General features: G+C 37.3%; 1 protein-coding gene across 1 annotated transcript in view; it reads right to left on the minus strand.

Moving 5' to 3' along the window:
* Nucleotides 1-25,782, minus strand: part of GREB1 (growth regulating estrogen receptor binding 1) — an 86,915-nt gene that overhangs the window by 35,573 nt on the left and 25,560 nt on the right. Inside the window, exons 2-12 of the mRNA XM_041420680.1 lie at nucleotides 19,337-19,493; nucleotides 15,206-15,328; nucleotides 14,316-14,492; nucleotides 7,533-7,715; nucleotides 7,119-7,262; nucleotides 5,703-5,828; nucleotides 3,687-3,809; nucleotides 2,684-2,821; nucleotides 2,305-2,490; nucleotides 1,405-1,755; nucleotides 575-703 (exon numbers count right to left, since the gene is read on the minus strand). Of these exons, the coding sequence (XP_041276614.1) occupies nucleotides 575-703; nucleotides 1,405-1,755; nucleotides 2,305-2,490; nucleotides 2,684-2,821; nucleotides 3,687-3,809; nucleotides 5,703-5,828; nucleotides 7,119-7,262; nucleotides 7,533-7,715; nucleotides 14,316-14,492; nucleotides 15,206-15,328; nucleotides 19,337-19,493 (1,837 nt within the window). The remainder of the gene's footprint in view (nucleotides 1-574; nucleotides 704-1,404; nucleotides 1,756-2,304; nucleotides 2,491-2,683; nucleotides 2,822-3,686; nucleotides 3,810-5,702; nucleotides 5,829-7,118; nucleotides 7,263-7,532; nucleotides 7,716-14,315; nucleotides 14,493-15,205; nucleotides 15,329-19,336; nucleotides 19,494-25,782) is intronic.

Below are 25,782 nucleotides of genomic sequence, written 5' to 3' on the forward strand. Positions count from 1 at the left end.
GTGAATGGCAAAGAAGGCTGTGACATCCCATTAATCCCAACAAATATGCTGCATTTGCCCTAGTTGTCACTTAACTTTCCACACAGCTTGATCTATCCCCAGATGATCCTGCCTGTTGTAATTCTCAGAACACTCACTTAAAAAAATGATCCAGTCTCTCTGCAATTTTCCTCTCTGTCCCAGGCATCACAATCAAGTTTAAAGTACGGTAAGTTGAAGGGGCAAATCCCACATTTCATAAAATAGCTCTGATCTATTCTTCTCTAAATGCTTAGGGCAAAAGAATTTATACATTCATATGCATATGGACTTACATAATATAAGAACGGATTTGCATAGCTAAGAATAACATGCTCAGCTATTTGCTGGCCTATTTTTATGAAACCAATGGATTTTAGACACTGATGCTTTTAGGAGAAATTTCAATTCAACTGTGCTTTCGTAACTTTGTCCTGCATTTTTCATATATTTCTAATAGTGTCTTCCTTCTGGTAAGGAAATGAGCACAGGTGTTTTCCCAGACTTAGAAGTTGCAGGGATTTGGAAACATGACTCTTTACAATCTGTTAGGTACCTGGGCAGAGTGTGCTAAAGAAGGACCCCAGAGTTTCCACCTTCCCTGTGACCAGCTGATAGTTAACTTCTTTTTGGTAGTCTGAAGGACTGAGCATGCTCTCAGACAGAACTCTTGCCTGATACTTTCCTAAAAGACAAAAAAAAAAAAAAACAAAGGAATTTTGAAAACTCTTCAAACTAAAGTTAAGAATGTTCTTCTAAGTCAAAATAAAAATACTCTACAACTAAATAAATACCACACATACAAAAATGGCAGAGATTAGTCTTTTATGTCTCCAACACATATATTTACCAGGCACATATAAAATAGATTCATGTTTTACAATTTTTTTTATTTTATTCCCAATTTGGAAAGTATTTGCCGATACAAGATAAAAAAAGACAATATAATATTGAAAGGAATTGCCAATTGTCTTGCAATCACAATGAATCTTTGAATGGCTATTCAGATAATTTATTTAATCGTGAGCAGGTTGTTGAAGGGAATGACATTGAAATACCATTTTTTAGAAGCTAAAGAAAGGTTCTCTGCAGTAATATCCCAGTTGCACAGAGCAGGAGAGCTTTATGCACTGTGTGTGCTGTAACCCACTATTTCTTGTTTGCAGCCTTGTTGGCTGAGATGCTTTGGTGAGAAAATGGGCAATGCAGGCAGAAGGCGTTTTGCTGGGGAGACACCAACTGTGCAGAGTCAGCTTGGCTTCACCAAAGCCCATCACTGTTTGGCCAAAGCTCTGCTTTTTGAGGCAACTTACTGGAACTTCAACCAAAGCCCTCACAGCACGGAATTGCTCAGGTTTGCAAGGAGATACATCCTTGGGACATTACCTGTTATCACAATGCAGGAGTCGATGGCTCGGTTTCTACTGGCACATATGATCACCACATAGTTTGTCTTTATTAATTTCCCTTCAACGAGTAGCTTAAACATTTCTGAAAGCCCTTCTGCCAGGGAGTAGCTGCACTCAATGATGTGGACACTGTCATTACAGGAGCTGGCAGCCAGCCCTGCCAGCCAGGGCAGCTGGGCTGAGGTCACGGGGGTGATGGGGCTGGGCACCTGGGGGAAGGCCTGGGGAACAGCCTGCTGGTACTGACGGATTTCAGACAGGTGGGACTCCCGCCAGGAGCGCATGAATATTTGCTCCAAATCCTCAATCAAAGGGACCTGGTCTGCAGCTAAAAAAAATAAGAGGGAAACATTATGAAACAATTACACAAAACTGTTGAGTTAAAAACTTTTTTTTTTTAAACCATGCTTCAGACTTGCATACTTCAGACTCTCTCTGCATGCATGACTCTGTTGCCTTTAGCAGATGAAAAGCAATTTTTTCATTTTGAAATGTCTTTGTGATACTCAGATAAAGCTGCCCTAATGTGAACCCGAGTACCAGTTAATTTGAAATATTTAAAAGGTTGAGTGCTGCCTGTCTCAGTATTCTTCTAAACTATAGGTTGTCTGAAAGAACAGTGAATTACAGCTCTTTTCCTTTGATTTTCATTTTTGAGGTCCCAGATGCAGAAAATAAAGTTTGCATGTTTATAACTCAATCTGTCTGGCCTTCAAGACATAATCACTTCATTTTGTTCCATAATCATGAATGAAGTAGTTTAATATCATATTATAAAAGACTCATATTTAGTACTGTCCTGCCCTAATATTCCCCTTCTCATTTTGCTGCATGTAATACATTCAATGTAGTCTCTCTGGATGTAGAACAATCTTACCTAGTTGAACAAGGTAGTAGACAGTCAGTAACAGCTGCATTTCCTCAGAAATAGGCTGTATTGTGGATGCACCATATTGTTCATATGCTCTAGATAAAGACTGTGAATTTCTGTAACAGGTGTACAACAAAGGACTCACTATCACATCATTAATGTTCCCACAGAGATATGGGAAGTTTCCATGACCTACAAAATAAATGTGTGCACACATCATGTTAATTTTATCATTTTTCATATGTACATTAAACAGTTCTAATAGTCAGCCTCTTAAAATGGATAGAGTTACAGTGTTTAGGAGTGGGATATAGCTTTACATCTCTTACAAAAAAAAAAAAAAAAAAAAAAAAAAGAGGCTTTGTTATGAGGTTGGGGAATTTACCTTTAAAAATAACTGGTTTCGCTTTACAGATTTTCAGCAAGTTGTCAGGAACTGAGACTGGTTCTCCCGAGCCCACCATTGGAGAAGAGGCTGGTCCCACCAAAGCAGAGTGTGGTAAAGATGACAGGCTACCCCCATCTGAGATTTCAGACATATTATTACTGGAGTTAGGTCTGGTAAGGATTTCCTCAAAGAGATGTTATTCAGCTTCATCTCATACCCAGATTTGCTATCAGTATTAACTGCTTTTTTGGTTCCATCAAACAGCTCATGACCTGTTACTACAACCCCACTATTATGCCAAGTGTCTTGGAGGACTAATTATGTCACTGCAACATTGCACATCACATATGTATCTAAAGATTTTGAAATGTTTATAAATAAACATTTCTAGGTAGGAATCCATAAATAGAGAGACCTATGTGATATTGTGTAGTTGTGATTACACATGTAGTTATGATTTGTGAGTTCTACGTGATACATTTAGTTTCACTCATTCTAAACAGTTTTTATTGCTATAAGAAGAAAGAAAAAAAATATTTCAATGTTTGCTCTGGCATAACTTCTTTATGGTAATTTTAATATAAAAATAGTACATTAGAAGAAAACATTTTGGGGAAACTGGGTTTGTTTCACTGCATGTCACTCTCATCTGTATCTAGACTATACAATCCAAGTGCCACAAATATTATGACAAATAATTGAAACAATGAATGGTACTGCTATTATGGACCTGAGTTATAATACTAATTTTAATATTTCAAAGTCATTTTGGTGTCTAAAAATGGACCCAGGCATCTGTTGGGATTTGTTAATGGTTCAGTGACTGGAACCAAAGAGAGTTAGGTTCAGAGCCTTAAAAACAAATCAATGGAAATAAAGCATCTAGGTGAGCACAGAGAAACCTCTCATATGACTCGGAATGTGTCTTTAAAATAATGCCTCTTTCCCCCCATTATTCTCTGAATAATGAGACAAAATCTTTACTTTGGGTATAGCTTACCATTTTTAATTCTGTTTGAAGCCTGTGGATTGAGCTGCAAGTTCCAAGTTTCAGTGGATGATGGAGATTCTGGTGACCAACCTTTATGGCGCTTTTTTGGAGGCCCTGAATTAGTTAATGTGCCTAAATGTTTCAGAGAAATATAAGAATAAAACATATACAGGTTTGTACATGGTAATTCAATATGTTTTGATAGACTTAATGTATTCAGCAAGTATGGTAGTAGAAAAGGTCAAGTCTGTGAATATAATAATTTTGTGTGGTTTATTTTACTTTGTTGCATTCTGCTTAAATTTCTTGGAAATTTCTGGTGCAGAGAACTCCTAATTATCCAGATTTTTCTTATCTTGTACCAATGTTTTCTCTCTACCAAGAAAAATACAGTATAATTATAGTAAGAGACATAATAAGAATCTTTAAATATACTAATATTTTGAAGTCGAAACTGTGGGCATTTTGCTTCTTTTATTTCTGAACACATGACACAGTGTTACATACAACTTACTGAAAAATAATATTCCCAAGGGTTTCAGATTAATAGTAATAAACTTCTGAGTTATTTTCTACAATTTTCCCATTTACAGGATTTTTGCCACTTCTTGCTGATTCCATCTTTGGTTTTATGTTATTCCATATCAACTCCTATCAAACTACTTCTACACCTTCCTCCTACAGATGAATAGCTTCAATTTTTTTTTTCTGTGAAAAATACTTTCTCACGGTTTCTTTAGGAGATCCTGATGAGTAACATCTTTAATTTTCTTTCATCATTTTCTTGAGTCTCCTTGTGCACTCCTGCAAACTCCTAGAATGATGAGCTTCCACTAACATCAAGTATTTCCAATTATTGTGAGTCAATAGTCCTCCAGAAATTGCTCAGAAACTTGCAGGATTGAGCTATTCCTGTTTCTGGTCATGACTACACTGAGGTCATAATACTACTTCACCCTGCCAAGCCTGTGTCTCCTGGCAGGACAGTCTGTCCCACATAAAACTGAGGCAACTTAAGAAATTAATATAAAACTTATGGATTTAATTTTGAAAAATTTATTAAAATTAAAGATAAACCCGAGGCCTTCACACCTAGGAGAAGACTGTTCTCTTGCAGACCCTCACACACGGATTTCCAGTGACTTTGTCCCTTACACTTTTACCAGGCGAGGGCAGCCTTTGGCCATTTTGCTGCTCATCCTTTCACTTGGTTTCCTGGTGCGCTGGGACAAAGTCACAAGATACTTACAGCAATACAAGGGATTTTTTATTTGACAACGCTGTGCTCTTTCGTGCAGATATGTTGATATGTGAAATAAATCCTTCTGAAATGAATTAGCAATAATGTGCTGCTGCATGGAAAAAGAGATTAAGAGCCTGAATGGGCAGAGGAGAATTTGTCTGTGATGCCAGCAGGGAAACTTGGGAAGACTTATTAAAAAATAGAGCTACAGTATGTTTCTAGCCATAATGAAAACTTATTTTCCTCCTTAAACAAGCCAGTGACACAGTTTGTGACAGAAAACAATTACCAAAAGTCATGATAATAGTGCTACAGTGAGGACAGTTTATTGAATTTGGAGCTTGTTGCCAAAGTCTAGCTCTCCATCCCAAGGTGAACTGCAACAGTTCAATAGGAACTGCAATAGGAATTATGAGTGATTACTTATAAATATTTCTTAATTCCCTTCACAAAATCTTCTGGTGAAATCGATGAAAACTGACACATTCTTTAAGAACCTGGATTCAGAATCTGGTCTGTGTCTCTATTAAATTAATGAACTGTAAATATGAGGAAAACATCCAGTTAATATTATGCACTGTAACAAAACTGTGTCTGAAAACATATAAAGATTTTTTTTTCCTGGAAATTAATAAAGAAACCAGTATTGGGATCAGAAAGGACTTGGAAGGGAATGGTAATTTCTATTAATTCAGGAAATTGCAATCATGATATAATTTGTTCAATGCTTCTGTTTTTCACACAGAGTTTAGGGTTATGAAACAACAAATCCACACAATTACCTAACACTGAAGGTCTTGTCAGAGCAGACAGGTTATTTTTCATCAGCTGTTGTTTAGGTGATTCCTTGCCATTATAAACTGCTGGGCTGAATGCAGCTGTTGAAGGGATGTGATCTACGGCTGCAGCTGACAAGAAAAAAACCCAAAGTGTTCAAATTAAACATTTCTGTGTCAAGATCCTCAGCTGATACAACAAACCAATCATTTCATAATTTCCTTTAACAGAGCCATTGGGATCTGCTCAAGAGTGAATACAATGCTGAATGAAACAATACACTTCTGACCTCCTACTCCCAATTAAGTGCCCGGGCAAAATCTGATTCTTCAATTAAATGCATAAGTCAGAAGCTGTAGCTTCTTCGCATGACCCTGGCTCTTACAGAAAGTTTACTCAAGAACCAGGCAAAAGAGAGATGTTTAAAATTCACTAAGCCTCCATCCCAATCTTTCTCTAAGATTTTTTGAACGATGCTGTAATAAAAAAAAAAAAAAAAAAAAAAAAGGGGAGGCGTTCTCAAGCCTAATATGTTTGTAATTAATGTAGCTTTTTTTGTAAAATCTGAGAAAAAAAAAGGGCAATCTGTTATCATAAAGAGACTGATGATTTCTTCTGGAAGGGCATCAGTATTCCAGATCACGACTATTTAACAGGCTTCTATCTCACACAGAGAATATATAGGATATAACCACCACAGATGTGCTTCAGCTCCCCTGTGTAAAAACCCAGGAAAAACCTGTAATAGCCACAAGACACTAAAGAGCTATTTTCATTACGAAGAAGCTCAGAGAGATCACTCTAGCCTCTGTCATCTATCACCTTTCATTTATGTCAAGTCAATGGAAAAGTAAAGAATTTTTAATACAAAGAAAGTTACAGATACTGACCATTAGTTTGTTTTTTTTTTAATATTAAAGTCACTTTTCTCAGCAGAAGAAAAAATTCACAAGCTTTTAAGTCGATGCCCATATCATGTCTGTTTTGAAAAGGACTCTGATCATAGCATAAAATAGACTAGATCAGACAAAAAAGGCTAAAATTACACTGGATCCTGTAACAGTTGTCAACTGTGACCAGACAAGTGACAGCTGGAAAAACACTTCAGAAATAAGGTCTTTTTAAAACATTCTGGTTTGGTTCAACTGTGAGTAAGCTGCAGAACACCAATTTACTATTTGCTAACCTTTTAAACATAAACCTGTTGTGAGAAAATGGACAGCGAGAAGCCTTCAAAGTATAATTGCTTTCTTTGTTTGTAACAGATCTCTAATTCTATTCAACTTGTTTTATGAGGCAATGTGCTTACTTGTTTGTTTGTCTTTGCTTTCACACAAGTACAAGTACCCAAATACACAAGCACAGAAGAGTTAAGTGGAAGTGGAACCCCAGTGTGTTTTCCTTTTCCTTCCAAGAGGTACCTGTTTGCTGAGTCCCAGCTGGAGCACTGGGATTTGCAGGTGGCAGAGGCTCACTGGAGGTGCTTCCTGAGAGGCCTGAGCTTTCTGGCAATTGGAACAAGGTGCTTGAGCAGGTACTGGTTGAAGACTGCCGGCCTCTGAACTCTGTACAAAAAAAAAAAAAAAAGAACTTTCTTTATCTTTCTGATAATTTCACACATGAATTGCTCAGGGGCTACAGCACTTGGAATGAAGGAACCAATGTCTTCAGACATGGCAGGTCAGACAATGGCCTTTACAGCTGCTCCAGCAGTCACCTGGCTTTAGAGAGCCTTTCAAATGATCTCTTAGGCTTTACACAGACGCCAGTCCCCGTGATAGCTGAGCTTGGATGATGAAAACCAGAGCTCGAGGAAGACAGCTTCATTATCTTACCTGCCCCTTTCCAGCAGATTACAGATCCTTTGGTCAGAGCTCCCTGGGCATTCCTGACCAGATAATACTTTAAGTGTTTCTGTTTCTTGGGCTGAGTGGTCAGTTTAAGATTAATGTGATTTGAGAATTCTGTAAAGTAGCAGAAACCCTTCTTGCCACAGCCAACACAATTGCCAGAGAAGCCTGATAAAATAAACAATACACATAATCCAGTGAGATAGGTGGATCACTATTAATAACATTCAAACATTACTCTTTCCAGAGGAAAGGCTGTATTTAAGTGTTGGGGTTTTGGTTGGTTTTTCTTCACAGTGAAAATTTTTATTACCGTTTTCCTAAAAAAAGTATTTGCACTTTGTACAGAAACTGTATTGCACTTCAGATAACAGACTGCAAAAACACAGCCCCACATTTAAAAATAAATGAAATGGGCCATATTTTTAATTTTCTCACCTAGAAAAAGATCACAATTCCTATTTAATACCTACCTGTGAAAAGTTTCTGACTGAAGAGCACTGAGTCAATTGCTTAACCCCAGCCCTATTCAGCACCACAGCACGTACCTGCTTCACTGATCTTTCAGTTTTCGTTGACATATCATTCAATACCACTGAATTTCACTTCACTCAGTTCAACGAAACATGCAATTAAGTCTCTAGAAATTAAGTATATTTAACCTACTATATTAAGGTAGATCTAAACATATTTAAGTACCAAGTTCCTACTACAGACGCTATTTTAAAGAGGAGAAAATACTAAAGCATTCCTGGGCTATTAATTTAAAACAGCTTTGTAAAATTACGGCTGGGCTGTGTCAGCACTTCACAGCAGTTGAAACTATTTATGATTACAGGAACAAAGTGTCTGCAAGTTTATAGACACAACAGAGACACAGTCCTTCCCCGTAAAGCTTTTTGTACTCAGGCTTGATGGGGCATTTCCAGGGATACTGCCATTTCCTCTGTTCTGAGATACACAGCTTGGGCCTCAGCAAGGGGCTCATGGTGCTGATGCCATTAGCATCGTAAATAAAGGGCACTGCTCACACAGCTGCCTTAAGATTCTTCTTTCTTTTGTCCATTTTACAAAGTATTTCTTAAGATATTTTAATCCTCATCAGACTAACGAAACTATCTGAAAATACTTATTGATACTGTTACCATTATTATTATTATTATTATTATTATTATTGTCATCCTATACTGAGCAATTAAAAGATAATCTTGCCCATGGAAATTTTCTCTCTGTTCCCTACACATGACCTGAAGTATGACCTTTTCTTTAACTTTAATCATACGTAATGTACATTTTTATGTGTAATAACAGGAATTGAAATGAAAAGGGTCTATTCAGTGTATTGAAGCATGGTAAAAATAAAGGAAATATATTACACATAAAGTGGACAATACCATTGAAAAGAAAAAACTGGAATAAAGGATCAGTAATATGGTAAATTAAGAGACACTTATGAAATTTATTATTTCCATCACATATCTCAAACAAATTAAATTTACAAATTAATGGTCAATGCTTTTTTCTTTCTGTAAAGTACAAGCACTGAAACATAATTCCCTGTAAACACCTGTTGCTTGGTTTTCAACCTGAGCACTTTCATTAGTTTTCAAAAGGTTCAGAAGAATTTATTAAAAACTAAAGTTGATGTGGAGATTGGTCTGGTATCCATGGGAACAAGTGGCTAACAACCATTGAAAGCTGCCTATTATCTCTCTGATCCTAGTCAGTAGGATGATAAAAGTCATTGTGACTCATAAAATCAGGACAAGTCATGACTCTGCAGAATCCTCTGTGTTATATCAGTCAGCACAAAAGCATCTGTCTAACATCACACAGCCTTGAGTAGCTGCAATAAAAGCAACAACAAAAGGAAACAAAATTAGAACGGATGTGGCAAAAGCAGCAGAGTTTGCATGCATTTTATGCTGATTAAGAAATCATCAAAAATGCTTTTGCTAGTAAATGAGAACTTCCCACCTATTTGGCAGCACACAGAGCATCACAGCAGCAGCACTGCAATTTCTGCCTGGCAAGACCGCATATGTTTTCAAATTTACTCTTTGTTTTTTCCAAAAGTACACTTTTTAGGTTTTATCATTTTGCCAGGAGTGTCCTGACAAAGCCATATGTTGAAGTATTTGTTCAATCCAAGCTGGACAGCAGACACAAAATCTTGTTATTTGGACTTCAGATTTTCAGATCAGTTCCATAAATTACATCTGCCCAAACCAGAATTAGCCATAACTTTTACCTGAAAAAAACCTTTTGCCCTTATCACCTATTCTTAACTCTGCAGCATCTACTGGAAAATTAGTTTACACTCTATGTAGCATAAGGTGAGGCCTAGTAAAGATTAAACAGATCTAAATTGTCCACTTGTTTTGAAAGGCTCTTGGAGGACATTTTATAAGTTTATTTTTTAATTTTCCTTTAAGTTAAATTATCATCTTTCACGTCAAGTTTCTGCAGCCCTTCTGAGTGAGACTCAGTCCTTTCTTGCAAGCTCCTGCCACACCCTTTTCCATCCATTCCCTGGGACTGACGCTCTTTGCTGCAATCGCTTCATTAATGCAGCTCAGCCCTGAAACCACAGCTAGAACACAGCGTGCTCTTGTAGTCCCAGTGCAATAAAATGCTGTTCAGTCATTTCTCATTGCAGGGCTCTGCCACCCCTGCTCAGAGCATTTTATGTGGCAGATTGAGTAACACTGAGAACCCAAACATTTCCTCATCCTCCTCTGAATGCCCTGTTCATGCCATGGCCCAAGGCAGCAGCTGGCAGAGGGGACAGCTTGTTTCATAAACAAGCCGCATTAAATATTCTTCCATACATTATAGAGAGCACAAAGGTCAGGGGACTTGGGTCAGCCATAAGGTGACCCAATATATCTATGTCATGGGATTGATTTCACAGGAGAATTAGAAATCAATGCCTGGAGTGCAGGGGCTAAAAGCCATTCACCTTTCGGTCATTGGTTCATACCGAGCTCAGCTCAGTTGTGACTAAAGCCTGTTCCCCTCTGAAGTTTGTTTAATCAGAAGGTATTTCATTGCATCTGTGATTTGTCATATGCATTTGCTTGAATTTGCTCACATCACAATAATCAATTGTCCATAATTTAAAAAGCTCTTCCACAGCAGGGACCTTGTGCTCTGCAGAAGGACCTTGCACCAAAAGGTTATGAAACCTGACCTGCCCTCTCACTGATAAAATGGTTCATTGGATCAACAGTGAGCTTGTGTAGGGATAAAGAGAGGTGTTCAGAATGGAAGGACATCCACTTGATATTTCATAGTAAAATCTTTCATAAAGTAGCAGAAAATGTTCTTCTTGTTTTTCTTTTAAATGGGTAACAGGATTTTAATTAGCATTAATATTTTGGTGGAAAGTTTTCAGCTTGCTTAAACAAAGAATGATTGTATTTGCAACTTTCCACCACAAGTGTTTCTTCTTTTCAGTTTTACTCACAGAAAAAGGCACTCAAACACTGACAATGCTTCATGGTTTTCCCACCTACGCAGTACCACTCCATTTGAAGACTGAAGTCCTAAGTTTAAAAAATGAATAAAACCAATATGGTCAAGCTGGAGAGCTCTACTGTATGGATGCTCAGTACTGTTACAAAAGCCCAACAGATCATTGCATATTAGAAACAGTCACAGTATTTCATACTACAGTGTTTTCATCTTACATACAGCTTACAGTGCAAGCAAACTAATCTTTTCCTCCGTCATTCTGACCTCAGGGACCTATTCCCTGATAGGAAAGTAGGCAGCTGTTTGGTCTTTTGGAAGATGATGGGTGAATAGCTGCTTTGTTTATCATGAGAGATACACCTGAATTGCGAGAATTAGGGGAAAAAAAAACCAAAACAAGAAGAGAAAAAATACCTTTGAGAGTGATACGTTTGCTGCTTTAATTAGGAAACAATAAATATCTCACTATCACAGATCATTTCCTCCGTCTAAACATTCCTTTAGACAGCATAAAACCCTAGAAACAGCTTCCTAAAGGCAAAAACCTGTAACTGCTTTGCAAAGCAGTTAAACCTGTGATCTAACAAGATTAAGAGAATCAGATGAGGAACATGCCTAGAGACATTTTCCTTGTCAAAAATATATCTTTTCCAGAAACTGCTAAGGTTTTCTTCCTACGGAATAATACATCAATTGTAAAAACTAAAAAACAAAACAGCCTCCAACAGAAATTATTTCAAATCACAAGCACAGCTGCCTGGATGGTGGGACAATTTGGTAGCACTATCAATAAAATGGCACATGCTTCAGAGCAATATCAACAGCCTCAAATGGGAACAAGATCTAAAGTCAAAATCTGGCCCTGAAACTACTGAGACATTTCCTGCTTTCTTCTGGTCTTTTTGTCCAATCCACAGGCAGCTTCACAAACACATGCAGCAGACCATAAGAAACCAGGAAACTATTGAGTGACTCATTGGTGTCTTCTCTCTTTAAATAAACTCTTTTGAAAAAAATCGACAGTACTGAGGAAGTTGCCTTACTAAAGTACAGTATATTAAGAGGAAAAACATTAAATTGGGAAAAAACCCCAAAATCAGTGAGGCTGAAGGGTTGCAAATCCTGTGTCTGTATCAACAACAAGCCTTACTAGAAGTGTGGGATATATACTGTGACTCATGACAGCTAATTTCAATTCAAAATGAATCCAATTCCATTTCCCTCTAAACTTACAAAAGCTTTAAGGGACCACTTTCCATGCTGTTTCGAAATGCCAACTTGTTTGACAGAAGTCAGAATACCAAAAATAAGGCTTCTATACTGTCTTGAAAAGTAAGACACTAAATCGTTTCCCTTCTTCATACGGCATGTTTTCAATTTAAATCTACTGCCTGACAGAGGTCACTGTGTTACGTTTACAGATTATTTAGAGCAATGATGGTTCTGGTTTTTATCCCACTATGCGTCCAAAACCATGAGACTACTTATGTCTACTTCTAATTTTACTTCCCCTGATTTGACTTGCACTGGGATATGAAAACCTGAATAAAAAAATCATTTTTATCCACAGTATGACCTCTTGTACAAATGGTATACTATCCTCATGTTAGTATGATATTATTTTTTTATTAAATTATGTATTATGATATGTAATTTTTTTCATTAGATTAGGGACCAGGAACATTATTATCTCTACCTTCCAGATGAAGACTTCAGATCTTAAAGTATGTAAGTTCTTTTGTATTTGAGCTTGTAGAACACATAAAAGTCATACTACAGAGTTACTAGAATTCTCTGCAAAAGAATGTGGTTCACTGGGGTTTAAGTGTATAACAACAGTCAAAAATAAGCATTTAAATGGTTTCAGGAAACGAAAATGTATTAAATAAGCAAACTGAGGATGCAAGTAGCATAAAACCCTCCCAATTATGTTCCTGTTGCCTTTTTCTGTTCTTGTTTAGCACGCAATTAACAAATACACTACTTCCTCTCTGCTAACAGCCTAAGGAGCTTAAGCTGTTAATAGTGCTAGCACTGAATGACTTGAGTGGTACAACATTCCTGTCTTTATCTTTAAAATGACAACACGTGGCTGATTTACAACCCTCCTAATTCTTTTACAATCACTGGTCAAATGCACTGTGACCAATCCAACTCTACAAGATCACATAGGAAAAGAAATTACTGTACATAGGATCACATTATGCACCTTCACACTCCACTGTCAACCCAAACGCCTTGAAGAGCTGCTCAAACTGAGATAACAATTGAGTTCATGTCGTATCCCTCAGTGTTTGGTAAAGAAACCTCTTCAAATTCTTGGGAAATGTTCCCTTTTGCTATTCAAAGCTCAGACTGGTGCACAAATATATGATGCATCTTTTTTTTTTGTGAACTCTGAAAACAATATACACATACCTGAGAGTGTCTGATTGAAAAATGAGTTCCCCCTCCAATTATGCACCACCTTTCCCAATATAAAGAAATATTCCATTTTAATAACATGAATATTCATTTAAGTAATTCACATGATTGAAGATTTTCCCTATTTGGCTTGATTTGGATTAAGTTAATGGCAATCAGAAAGACTATAATAAAAATAGATAGAAGGATCTATTTTTATGTCAGAAATTAAAACTTTTAAGTAGACGAAACACAATAAATTGAAGCATCCTCCTAAGAGTATTTTTCAAACACACAGAGTTAAATGATTGCACATGTAGGAAAAATTTCAACTTATAATCACTCCTATTTATTTATATTATGATGATAGCAAGAAGTCATAAGTTAGGAACAGAACTCAGGCTGTTGTTCAAACACAGTGGGGAATATTATCACTGTCTCAAAGAGGTAAATTGAAAGGGTCATTTTTTTGTGGTCTAAACTATCATTAAACTGTTTATATGTATATAAGAGCCTGAAATTTCACTTGACAGGCCTACAGTCTGCACACATCCATATTTGGAAAGCTACAATAGACACAGACAGCAGTTCAACCAGTCCAGTTACCAGATGTGCAGTTCCAGCAACTAGGACATGCACCAGTCAAATAATGACCTTAGCCTTGGACTGATGGACAGAAGGTGATGAGCACCTCTGATGAAGCGGCACACTCTGTATCTTTCCAAAGTAAACACAGCCAGCTCTGACTTGTTATCTTGTTCTGCATGACCTGTGAGCATTACTGTAGATGTGGAATAGAAATAAGATCTGCTGAACTCAAAACAAAAAAACCAATTAGCTGTTAATTGAAGGCACAGAAGAATCCACTTACTGCAGTCAGACACTTACCCAACAGGGCATTGCGCCCGTTGTCATCTGGCAGGAATCTTTTATCCACAGCACACACTAACAGGTGATCAGGTAAATTTGGTGACTTTGCACCAACAAGTAAAAATCCAGATGGCACCTCAATATGTTCATTAGAAATTGAAACCAGCCTCAAATCTTTACCAGCTTGGCAGAAACCTAGAAAAAAATCCATTCAACTTATCTTAAGTTGAAAAGATGTTTTTGTTTCCTGCTCACATTTGTCTTTGTTAAAGGACTTCCTGTATTTTTAATGAAAACCAAAGTCTTACCCTCTGAGATCAAGGGCATACTAAAAGATAATACTCTTCCCTTGTTTTGGTCAGTCATAAACAAACACAAATTTGAAAATGCACAATGAAGTTTCTCTTGGTGGCAGTTGGTAACCTACGTATTTATGGGACTCATCACTATCATCATAACTTAGGTCAGACATTCAAAAATGGAGAAAACAGTTCTCAAAATCTGGTAAATCTCACCAGATTTTCCTGGATTTTTAAATATTTTTACAGCTTCATAGAATAAGATACACTTTAAACAGGAAAGAGTGGTGATAAAGCAATAAGAATTATCACACTCATTTTAGCAAATGCTATGCCTGCAAACTCGACAATTTGAAGGCTATGTTGCCTAAGAGAACAGTAGTTCTGTCCTCATCCCAGGCATTCCAACACAAATGCTTATCTGGCACTGAACAAAGGCCTTGTCAAATAGAAGAGCAACTGAGAGCCATCCAGCTTTATCTGGCTGATATTTTTAGGATTTTTATATCATATAGATTATCTCATTATGACAAATTATAGGGGAAATAGTCCAAATTCTACCCTTTGCAGTAGGGCAAATGCTTCTGGCAGCATGGTTTGTACTCTTACCATCAGTAGTGCAACATCCTTCTGGGGGAGGCTTCACCTGGTAAGAAACAGGAGGACTACTTGATTCTGAGCCTTCTTCTTCCTCTTCTTCTTCTTCTTCCTCATTATCTCCTCTGCTGCCTGCTGCAAATTATCACAGCATAAATGACTTGGACAACTGAAAATGCTGGCAACAAATCAGTGAGTGAACAGGGTGATCCAGTTATAGAAAGTATTACTGCAAACTGGATTTTCTTCTCTTGCCAATGACTTTACTGGTGCCAACTCTTGATAGTTGTTGCTCCTTAAAGCTCCAACTTCCAGTCATGCTTATAAGAGAATGTCTTTCACCAAGAAAATAAAGATGTTAGTTCCTGTGCAAAAGAAGTTCAAAAGCATGACTCAACTTCACCTGAGAAAGTAAAACACCCTAAAGGATAAATAAAAAGAAGCATCAACTTATTATTTTTTAAAATCACATTACTTTAAAACAAGTGCACAATTTTTAGGGGACTAGCTTCTAATGCTTGAACTCTTGCTGATCAAAACAGTGTAACTGTATCCTTTGTTTATAATATAAACAGCCAATAAAACCCAAACTCATTACTCCTTGGCACGTTAGAATGTCCTGGCTACAGTCCAAGTACAGAATTTATTAATTAGGTATTGACCATGTCCTTGGTTTTGTACAGGACAGTGAAAAAACAGTTCCTGCTAGAAACTAGTTTCACCACAGATGATGCCACGACAAGAACACCTAATTCTCAGCCTGTCTGTCTCCTACCAGAATCCAGAGCTCCAAGTAATGCACCAACACTCCCTGTACAGTGTCAAGGAAAGGCAGATGTTCAGGAAGATTGTTCACTGGACTGTGCTAGTCCAGGAGGCACTATGGAGGCAGTACTGAATGCTGGAGAGGAATACATGATGGAAGCTTCAATTTTTAGAATGTGTTAGGTGTTTTTAGGGAGTCTTATTGCTGTGTGTTTCACCCCTTCAGCTAGAGACTGCCTTTTCTCTCCACCCAAAGGACATTGGTTTTTTCATGCAAGATTCAACAGCTCCAGCAAAACTGACCATACTGACCAATGCCTCCACCCCCTCTTATGGCTCAGACATGCTTCTGGCAAACAGGACAAATGTGGCAAGCAGAGGACAGCACTTAACTGCAGAATGGGGAAAACACTTCCACAGACAGGACTGAGGAGCATTTTACATGCAAGAGAGACAGTGCACAAGTACTAAATTAACCCAGTGGGGTTTGTGTCTTGGGTTTGTAGGCTTCCAGGGCTCTGTAGGGACATGCCTGCAGCAAACACAAGAGCTCCCACTGGCAAAACTGGGTGGTGAATGGATGCAGTTCCTTGAGGACCAGCAGGAAGCTGAATAGCTGCTTGTACTTAGGCAAGTAAAAGAGCAGTTAGGCACTGACATTACTCTGTTGATCCAGGTTTTAGTCTTGAAACAGAAAAACAGTGAAGCAGTGCAGTCATCCTCCAAAGGCCAGTGTCAACTGGACATGCTCTCTTTGCTTCAATTGACTTCGGATCAGGTACTCAGAATCCCACAGGATATCATCAAGGATTTCTCTTTTCTTTCCTATGACCCTCCTCAGAATATCCTTTTATTTTATTGACAAATGATTGTACAATCATCTAGACAACTACTATAGGATAAATGAGAGTTAGGGAGGAGAAAGTAAATCTGGAATCTGAGGATTTATCTGTTAAGGTTATTAAGATTTACAGTCCAATCTAGAAGAGGATTTGAAGGGTATGTTTACTTTTGAACTCTGAACATTAAGCTCCAGTTGTGTGGTGCACGCAACTAAGAACAGAACACTAAACACAACTATTTTAAGGGCATGGTCTAAAGACAAAAATGCTGCAACTAATGAAGGGAAAAGTGAAACTCTTCATCTATGCTATTTAAGCAAAGGGTAAGTTATGTGTTATGACATAACCTTGACTAATATCCAAATGCAACACAAAAGGGCTGAATCTGTCTCTCCACTCCTTCCTTCCTTCCTTCCTTCCTTCCTTCCTTCCTTCCTTCCTTCCTTCCTTCCTTCCTTCCTTCCTTCCTTCCTTCCTTCCTTCCTTCCTTCCTTCCTTCCTTCCTTCCTTCCTTCCTTCCTTCCTTCCTCTTTGTGCCAGCTCTGACATTTAATGGAGCCTCTGCTGAGCCATCCCAGCTTGCCAAACCACAAAAAATCCAGGGAAAAATGTGACCAATTTCCTCTTTTCTTTTTGCTGGGTTTATGTATTAAATTAGCACAACGGAAGATCCAAAAGATGGCAAAATTCATGAAAAGGGAGAAGATGGGAATGTATAGATAGACAAAGAGAACAGAACAGGATATGTTTTATTTCCCTTTTGGACAGAGGTAAACTGTGAGGTTTGTTCAACCACAACAGGTGATTTAAGAAAGAAATGGAAAATGGAAGTGGAGACTAAGAAATAAGAGAGCTACAGCATTTTCAGTTCAAATGTAGAAAGAGTAAAAGAGAAAGCACTGGAGCATGAGCTGCTGCCACCTGTAAAGGGTTTCATTAGCATTGCACAAGCACCCTAGGATGTCTCTCTGATTCAGGTGCCTCCTGGCCCTCAGAGCATAGGGCTTCATGCAGCTAGAAGTGGAAGATTCAATTTCTGACAAGGCTGCATTACGTAAGATCAGCTTGAAGACCTCTTCCACCTGAGGAACAACGTAGGAGGCACTCTATTATAGGTCACTTCAGAGTTCCCCTTGTCTGAAACTTTCATGAAAGGAATGCTCTCTGCCAGGCTGTTATGAGACTTTTAATTACACTTCAATTCTGTTTCCATTAACTACAACGAACACAGAATCAGCCCCTCAAGGTTTGCAAAGTTCTTTGAAAGTCTTGAAAGAAAGAAAGAAACTACAGAAGTGTGAAATTGCACTTTTGTTCCTGAACAATGCATCTGCTCCTGTGCTATCTTTCTCAACTGATGTCATAATCAATTTTGTGACATCACAGCTACCATGGTAGTTTATTAAATTCCTATGGAAGGGCTTGATAGAAGGATCACTTTGTGCTGGGAATAAACAGCATATATGTTTAAACAATTAATGTATATTCATTACTTTGTCCTATATTAGCAAAAAAAAAAAAAGAAAAAAAGAAATTACTAATGATGTGTGAGCAGATTTTTTTTTCAAGAAATATTCACAGCTGTCACTGTGAGGCAATAACAAAGACTTTATTCTGTGCAAAATACTTTTATCTGTTAGTACTCTTTGGCCTGATTTTGTGTGTGTGTATGTCTGTTGCTGTGGTCCTTTATGCATTTCTCACCTTAACAGCAGCAAAGTATGACAGGGAAAGTAGATGTGGATAAAAGACATGAAACTCCACTCTCTTGACAGTAATTACTAAATAATCAAATTATTAAATAAACATAACCTTACACCACCATGCCAGTGTTATGCACACACCAGTAAACTCACTGGAAACCATGAGATCACTACAAATAACAGACACCAAACACCAAACTGCATCATGAGCTTGTTCATCAGATCCATACAGTTCATTTAAACTACATCACTGAGAAAGCAGGCTTCTGTAAACACACACAAATTCAGTGAGAAATCCTATTTGTTAAATATCAACTTGTGCAGGGTTTGTGAGAGTACACATCCTAAATTTTACCTTTGCAACCACAGAATAACTACAAATATTATGCCTGAAGTAATTATAAACCATCTCAAAAGTTAAAAAATATTTCTGCTGTATTTATGCACATTTAAAATCAGTCTTAGCATACATGTTTTATAAATCTATTATGGGTTTTCTGTGTGACTTTGAGCAGTATATAATAAATTCTAGGATAACAGATTTATGATCCAAATCTCCAAAGACTTCTCACAAATGTACTGGAAAATTCCTAGAACTTCAATTTATGTGTATAGATGAATCTAAGCAAGTGGCTTAATTTTGTCAAAATAAAAGACAATGCATTTTGTATTTTTAATCCAATTCTAATACATATATATCTGCAGATCATTAAAAAAATCCAAATAAAAATATGTTTATCCATATTATTATTTAAAACATGTATGCTGAGCCATGGCTGAACAAATAGCAGAATTGCCTTAAACAGAAATAGAAATTCCATTTTTTTTCCTACCTTCCAGTGATGATAGTTGCTGTTCAGCTTCCAAATACAACTGAGAAAAGATTGGTCTGGGAACTAAGTTGTTTGAGCGGAGAGAGGCCTCAATAGAATTATGCAACACTTCTTCAAACCGTGTTGTCTTGAGCTGACCAGCATAAGAATTTCCCATCTTCTCCAAAAACAAACAAACACAAAAAAGCAAAAGAGATGAGGGAAGGGGAAAAAAAAAAAAAAAAAAAAAAAAAAAAAAAAAAAAAAAAATAAAGGTATTACAATTTAAGCACTCAGAACTCAATCACTGCATGCTGATGCCAGGCTCAACATTTCTCATGAAAGAGAAATGCTTCATTGTCCACAAAGAAAGGCAAAGAACACTGACTGCAGCAGTGACTGAGCAGATCCTGCTGGTAAATTACAGGAAGTTATCTAAAAGTAACAGCTTTCTCTAATTCAGCAGAAAGGCAGTAAGCTTTGGCACCTTCTTGAAAAAGTGACTAGAAATCTGATTCAAGTAATTCCTTGACTTATATACCAATTGAGGAGATGTACTTTCAATAGCCATCAATCTGTTGTTAAACAGCTTTTCTATTTTAAGCATTTTGAGCAGAATAAACGCTCTGGGCAATAGCACAGTTTTATGTCCTTATCTTTGCATGGTCCATCGTGGCTGAACCTGGCTAAAGCAGTTCAGCATACCTTTCAGACGTGCTGTCTCATAAATAATGTAGCATTGTTGTAACCCAGAGATGGTGAAATATAACTTTTAATTTTCACCCTAAACAGTGTTTTTCCTTGTAAAAAACAGCTTTTTAATTTTTTTTTTAATGAATCAGTATCCATCCACATGCATTGATATTACATTCACTTATCTATCAGGACTTTACTTTTAGTGAAACCGTGTAATTTATTCAATCTGTTATTGAGCAAGCAGTCTATTCCAGCTGAATATTCCATGGACTTAACTGACGCCTACTTTCCCCAGGGAACACAATGAACTGGTGTAACCAAAAGCCATGTCAGCTTTCTTTCCCTATTACAAAGTAGCTCTTGCCCTGGGCCCCATGTCCTTTCCCTCCTCAAGTAACTGTGAATAGAAAGCATGAAACGCTTCCTGTTTGTGGCAGTAATTCCTGAACAGTGAACAGCCCCTCCTCAGCACTGGCTGCTGCTTGGGAAATTCGCCTGTTGGGAAGCATCCCGTAGGAATCAGTGAAGATAAGGAAAACCACTGGGAAACCACATACTGCTTGTCATAGGAAAAGGGGTTTGAAGGGAACAACATACAAACTTGTGGATTTGGATGACCTTTTATGACTTTGTAAAGCATATTTTACATGTATAATCATATTTTAGTGCACTTGTTTGTATCATGTTAATACTGCATAGAGAATATAGCTAATACTACATGACATAACACTGATATAATTGATATACACAATATTAACAGAACCATAACGAGAACAAGAAAACAATGGAGGCAATATTGAATAAAATTATTTAGACTAAAAGAAGGCACTATCAACAAAATATTCATGCATATACATAAAATCAGAGAAGTTGCACTGAATAGTACTGATGTTAGAGATGTTCACTGCTAATATGGAAATCAGGCTGCATCTTCTCCACCAACACAGAAAGCTGATCACAGTTCCCATCCCACACAGATAGGAACCTCTGCCTCCTTCTGAGTACTGCTTCCCCCTACACCACAGGCAGCTGGAGACAATGAGAAAAGCCTGACATCTGTAATGTCCTTAACAAGCTTCACCAAAGCTTGAAGCTTTATCAATGCAGGAAACCCCAGATCCGCTCTGAAATGAATTATATCCAATGCTGAATGCTTGTTCTGGATTTATAGAGCCCATGAGAGGTCAGAAGAGAAACCCTGCATTTAATCCTGAGGATAGTATCTTATCAATGTGATGCTACAGATAAGGAATCAGTTAAGATTATATTATTTGTGAAAGAGGTGGGTTTTGGAATTCTTTGCAACACAAGCATGTTTGTTTGCCTGTTAGGCAGCTAATTTAGTTTTGTGAATGGGTTGGTAAACAGAAAAAAATATGCTTTCTGGATTTGTAAGATCTCATGTGTTTGTGTGATATTACAATCAATGTAAACACAATCATAAACCCAGGAACCTATTTTGGAAGACATGATAAATATTTTTTAGCCATTTTTCATCATCAAACACACACCACTGGAACCAGGAAAAGCTTTTTTGCCAGTACCAGTCTCTGCTGTTCAGAGCTCCACTGACTCTCAACTGCAAGAGAAATTACTTCTACAAAGCAAGGGAGAAACCATTTCCCACTAACATGACAGTTGTCATCCCCTCTTTTCTTCAGAGCTGCTCAGACTGTGGTATCTGAATTGCCAATTGCTGACTCCATGGCATCAGGAAGCAAAAACTGAGTCCTCTGTCTCTGCTTCAGTGACCTCAGCACTCCCAGCCCTGATTTATGTTTCTCTTGGATACAACTGGGTGCCACAGGCTAAACTTCCAAATGCTTGTGAAAGTCCAAGTCACGCACATAGATGGTGACCAGATCTACTAAAAAAACCCCATGCACTGACACAGAGGATGGCCCTCGACCTCATCTACTGATAAATCAAAGGGCATCTCCCTGTCACATGGTCAGTTTCCATGGAGAGCATGCAGAGGAAAATACTTGCCAATATAAGGAGGGACAAAAAGGCAAAGAGCTGGACCTGGAAGAGCCTCATAAAAGCATGATAAAAAGACAAAAAATACTCTGCGCCACTAGGGAGCCCAAGAAAAAATTGCAGCTACAAATGAAGCAGGTCAGGACAATGCCTCAGAAACCCATGGATAATGGTGGCAAAGAGAGATGCTAAGTCCAGGCATCTGAAAATGTGAGCAAAAATTTGTTAGTCACTTAAAGGAACATCTCAAATTCCAAATAAAGAACTATCACCATTTCAGTGGTAAACAGGGACTATGGAATGAAGTAAAATGGGGACCTTCTTAAATGTGAATGTCTGTCACATTTAGAGTCAACTTCAAGTTCAACTGCAGTTGAACTAGTCAGGTTTAAGAAAACCTGCTATGACCCTGCCCTCCCGTGCTGTGATTCCAGTAAAGATTTCCCTCAGCCATGAGGGCAATCCCTTCCATGAGAGCCATGACAATGACTGGTCACAGCAAGGGAGGGACATGCCAGCAGCAGGAGGACATTCAGTCCCAGCACCCAGATCACACAGGGAGATCTTGTGCACAGTGGAACAGACAGCAGCCCTTTACTCACTTTTTGCTGTGAGGAGCTCTAGGGTTTTGTGAAGACTGAAGATCTAGCACAGCAATTCTGGACAAATTTAATCCTACACCAAGGACAGTAGCCTAAGGAATGCTATGGACTTCAGAGCATGGCAAGTAATCCAGGGCTCTTAACAGCTCCCATTGAAACAGACTGATAAATAAAGCCTGCTCTCAGCAGAAACTGAGGAAAGTAAAGAATATACGTGGGCTGTGTTATGTTGTCTTAAAAAAATAATCAAGGTAATTAGTGGGAAATTAGAAAGACCTGGTTGATTACCAAGAAATTCAGCCTTAGATACAAGTCACAGATTGTTACAGGTGGGAATGTTTCATATTAACTTGCAAGTTTTTTGCATTACACAATATAATTTACACTGCTACTTTACTACATGAATCCTTTCATTATTGCTTTAGAGCAGTGAATATGTTTTCCAAGTTTGAGCAGCCAGCTTTCATTCTTTTGAAATAGCTTAACAGAGTAATTTCTATTATATCATTTCTAAGAGGAGAATAGTAAGATGTTCTCATCTCTCCAACAGAATTTGTTATCACTATGACAAAAGGCAGCTTTTCATTTGCACAGAAAGAAAGGATTTGTTTGCATGGACAATGGATTTTATCTAAAAGGCTGTCAATTAAATTTTTTCTGTGAGGAGGGAGAAAGCATTATTTACTGCAAGTTAAAATTCTTGACTTAGGAGAACTAAAAGACACTGATATTCAGCCCCCACGAGACCCAGTACAGTATTATATTTTATGTCTTTACTACTAGTCTCAAAATACGGTTATTCCATCCAAAATGCCCTTCAGGAACACTCACTGCTCCATCATGACTCCTGATGTGTGTCTGGGAACTACTGAAGAGAGGGAGTACAAGCACCAGAGCTGTGCCAAGACATTACAACAGAAAATTGATTTCTGGCACACAGAAATCTCTCCTTCAATTGTTTCTTTTAGTGATACAGCTGTAGACCATACGAGCAAAGAGAAACTAAAAATTATTCTTCTAGAAATCAACTTACTTGTTCATGGGCCACAAAATTATCACCTGTAGAAGTAATTTACAAAGCTTTTTTCTGTCAGTACAAAACCATCTAATAGCATTGTAAAGAGGTGGATTATTGCCAGTTTCTCAGAAAAATACTAGTTTCTGGAAGTCAAATCTGTTTCCTCACTATTCTGCCAGACTGACTTGGCAGTAAGTGAGAGGGGGAAAAAAGGGCTCATAAGACTGATGTTTATGATATAAAACTGGAGCATGGGAACCATCACCTCATTTGAGATTACTTCCAGACCAACATTTTACCAAAATTATTTTCATCAAAATCTTCAAGAAGGGTTTGATTTTTGTCCGTTAGTCTTACCCTGAAAGAGAAATTTTCAAGCATCAAAAGATGCTAAGAAATGAAATTACAATTCTTTCCTCTACCAATATCAAGAAGAATAAAATCAGTAGTCACTTATGGATCTGTTGATTGAAATCCACTTTTTCAGGAAAGTCATTTATTCCTCAGCAGTAAAGCTGGCAGATGAATGAGAAGTCTCTGTGTTTCATATATGACAAAAGTTTGGCAGTTCAGCAGACCCCATTTGGCCCATTACATTTTAAATGCATTATAAAACCTTTAAATAAAACCACAGTTACATTTGCCAGAAATTCTAGTTCATTCTGTGTTACCAGATCTTAGAACTTCCATATATCTTGTGGACTTATATGAGAAATGTTATCTAAAGACCAGTCTGGATTAAACTTAATGGTTTCCAAAAAATTTGGATAGTAGCTCATGATGATACACAGAGACTCTGATTAAGGTTGATGACAGGTCACAGAGAACTTAATCCTACCACCTTTATACAGCCAAGAACAATTCTGCTGCTGCTTCCATAAAGCAAACATACTGTAACAAGACTAGTCAGATCTCTCTACCTCTTCTTTTTACCTTCTGTTTGCTTTTAATTTTTATCTGAGGTCTTCTTTTGATTTTGAAAATCAGGCTGACTACAGACAGGGATTTTCTCCTGCATCAACAGTGAGATGATTTCCTCCCCTGACTCATGTTTCCAAGCAACAGGATGTTGGAAAAAGAGCACAGATTGAAAGGTGTCAAGCTTTTTTATTTTTTTTTTTGGCAACTCTAGATTACAAGCCACATTTCTTATATTAATCACTGAAATCAGTTCTCTCACTCACTGCACAAGTAAATAACTGGGAAATGTCTTTATTCTCAGGAGATTGTTGCAGAGATTAATACAGACATTTTTGCAATGAAATTCAATACAGGAAAATTCCCCCACCTACTGAAAAATCAAGTCCATTTCCTAACTGATCAATATAAAAAAGGATGAAAACAAACTCAGACAAATCAGTGTTAAAGCACGTCAATAAAACACTATTAAAAAGCTATTGCTTTCTTTTTTCTTCAGGGAGGAAATAAATTATTTTTTAATGGATCATTCTTATTATGAATTTATTTCATATCCATTTTGGCCATAGTAAAGACAGCTTTTAAAAAAATGTTTTCTTATTTTTTTGCTGAATTTTTTCAACTGCAAATCCAATAAGCATTACTTCTGAGTGTTCACTTTTTCAATTTAAATACTACAATTCATGCAGGGAACATATGAATTAAATGAAATTAATATTTTCTATAGAAAAAAAATAATTTCGTGATATGTCTGGGGAAAAAACCAACAAAAAAAAAACCAAAACAAAAAAAAAAAACCCTTATCATACAAATTCAACTTTACATTGAACCAAAAAAAAAAATAAATAAAACCTGATGAAATCCAGAGCAATCTAAGTTGTCATAAACTCATTAAAATATACAGCTATGCTGGGGGATCTGGCAATTTAATGACAAGGAATCCAAGCTGTGACAGCCTACACTATAGTTTTCTGGGGAAACAGAAAACTCCAATTGCAATCAGATTCCTGTAATTAATTAAGGATGAAAGACTGTTTTGATTTTAAGACAACGTTTGGTCTTCCTTTATGGCGACAGAAAACGTAAGCTTCCTTCACCCTAGTAACTCTTATGCCTACTCTCAAACCAGAGCTGATTTTTTTCTGAGATATTTTAAGTACTGTTTTTGCTAAAAATGACACTATATTTTAATTTATTTTAAGTCAAAGAAAAAAATGCCAAAGTTCAAATTGGTCATAACAGAAATCCTTTGT

The sequence above is a fragment of the Onychostruthus taczanowskii genome, unplaced genomic scaffold (assembly GCF_017590055.1).
Source record: "Onychostruthus taczanowskii isolate IOZ18803 unplaced genomic scaffold, ASM1759005v1 scaffold11, whole genome shotgun sequence".
NCBI lineage: Eukaryota > Metazoa > Chordata > Aves > Passeriformes > Passeridae > Onychostruthus > Onychostruthus taczanowskii.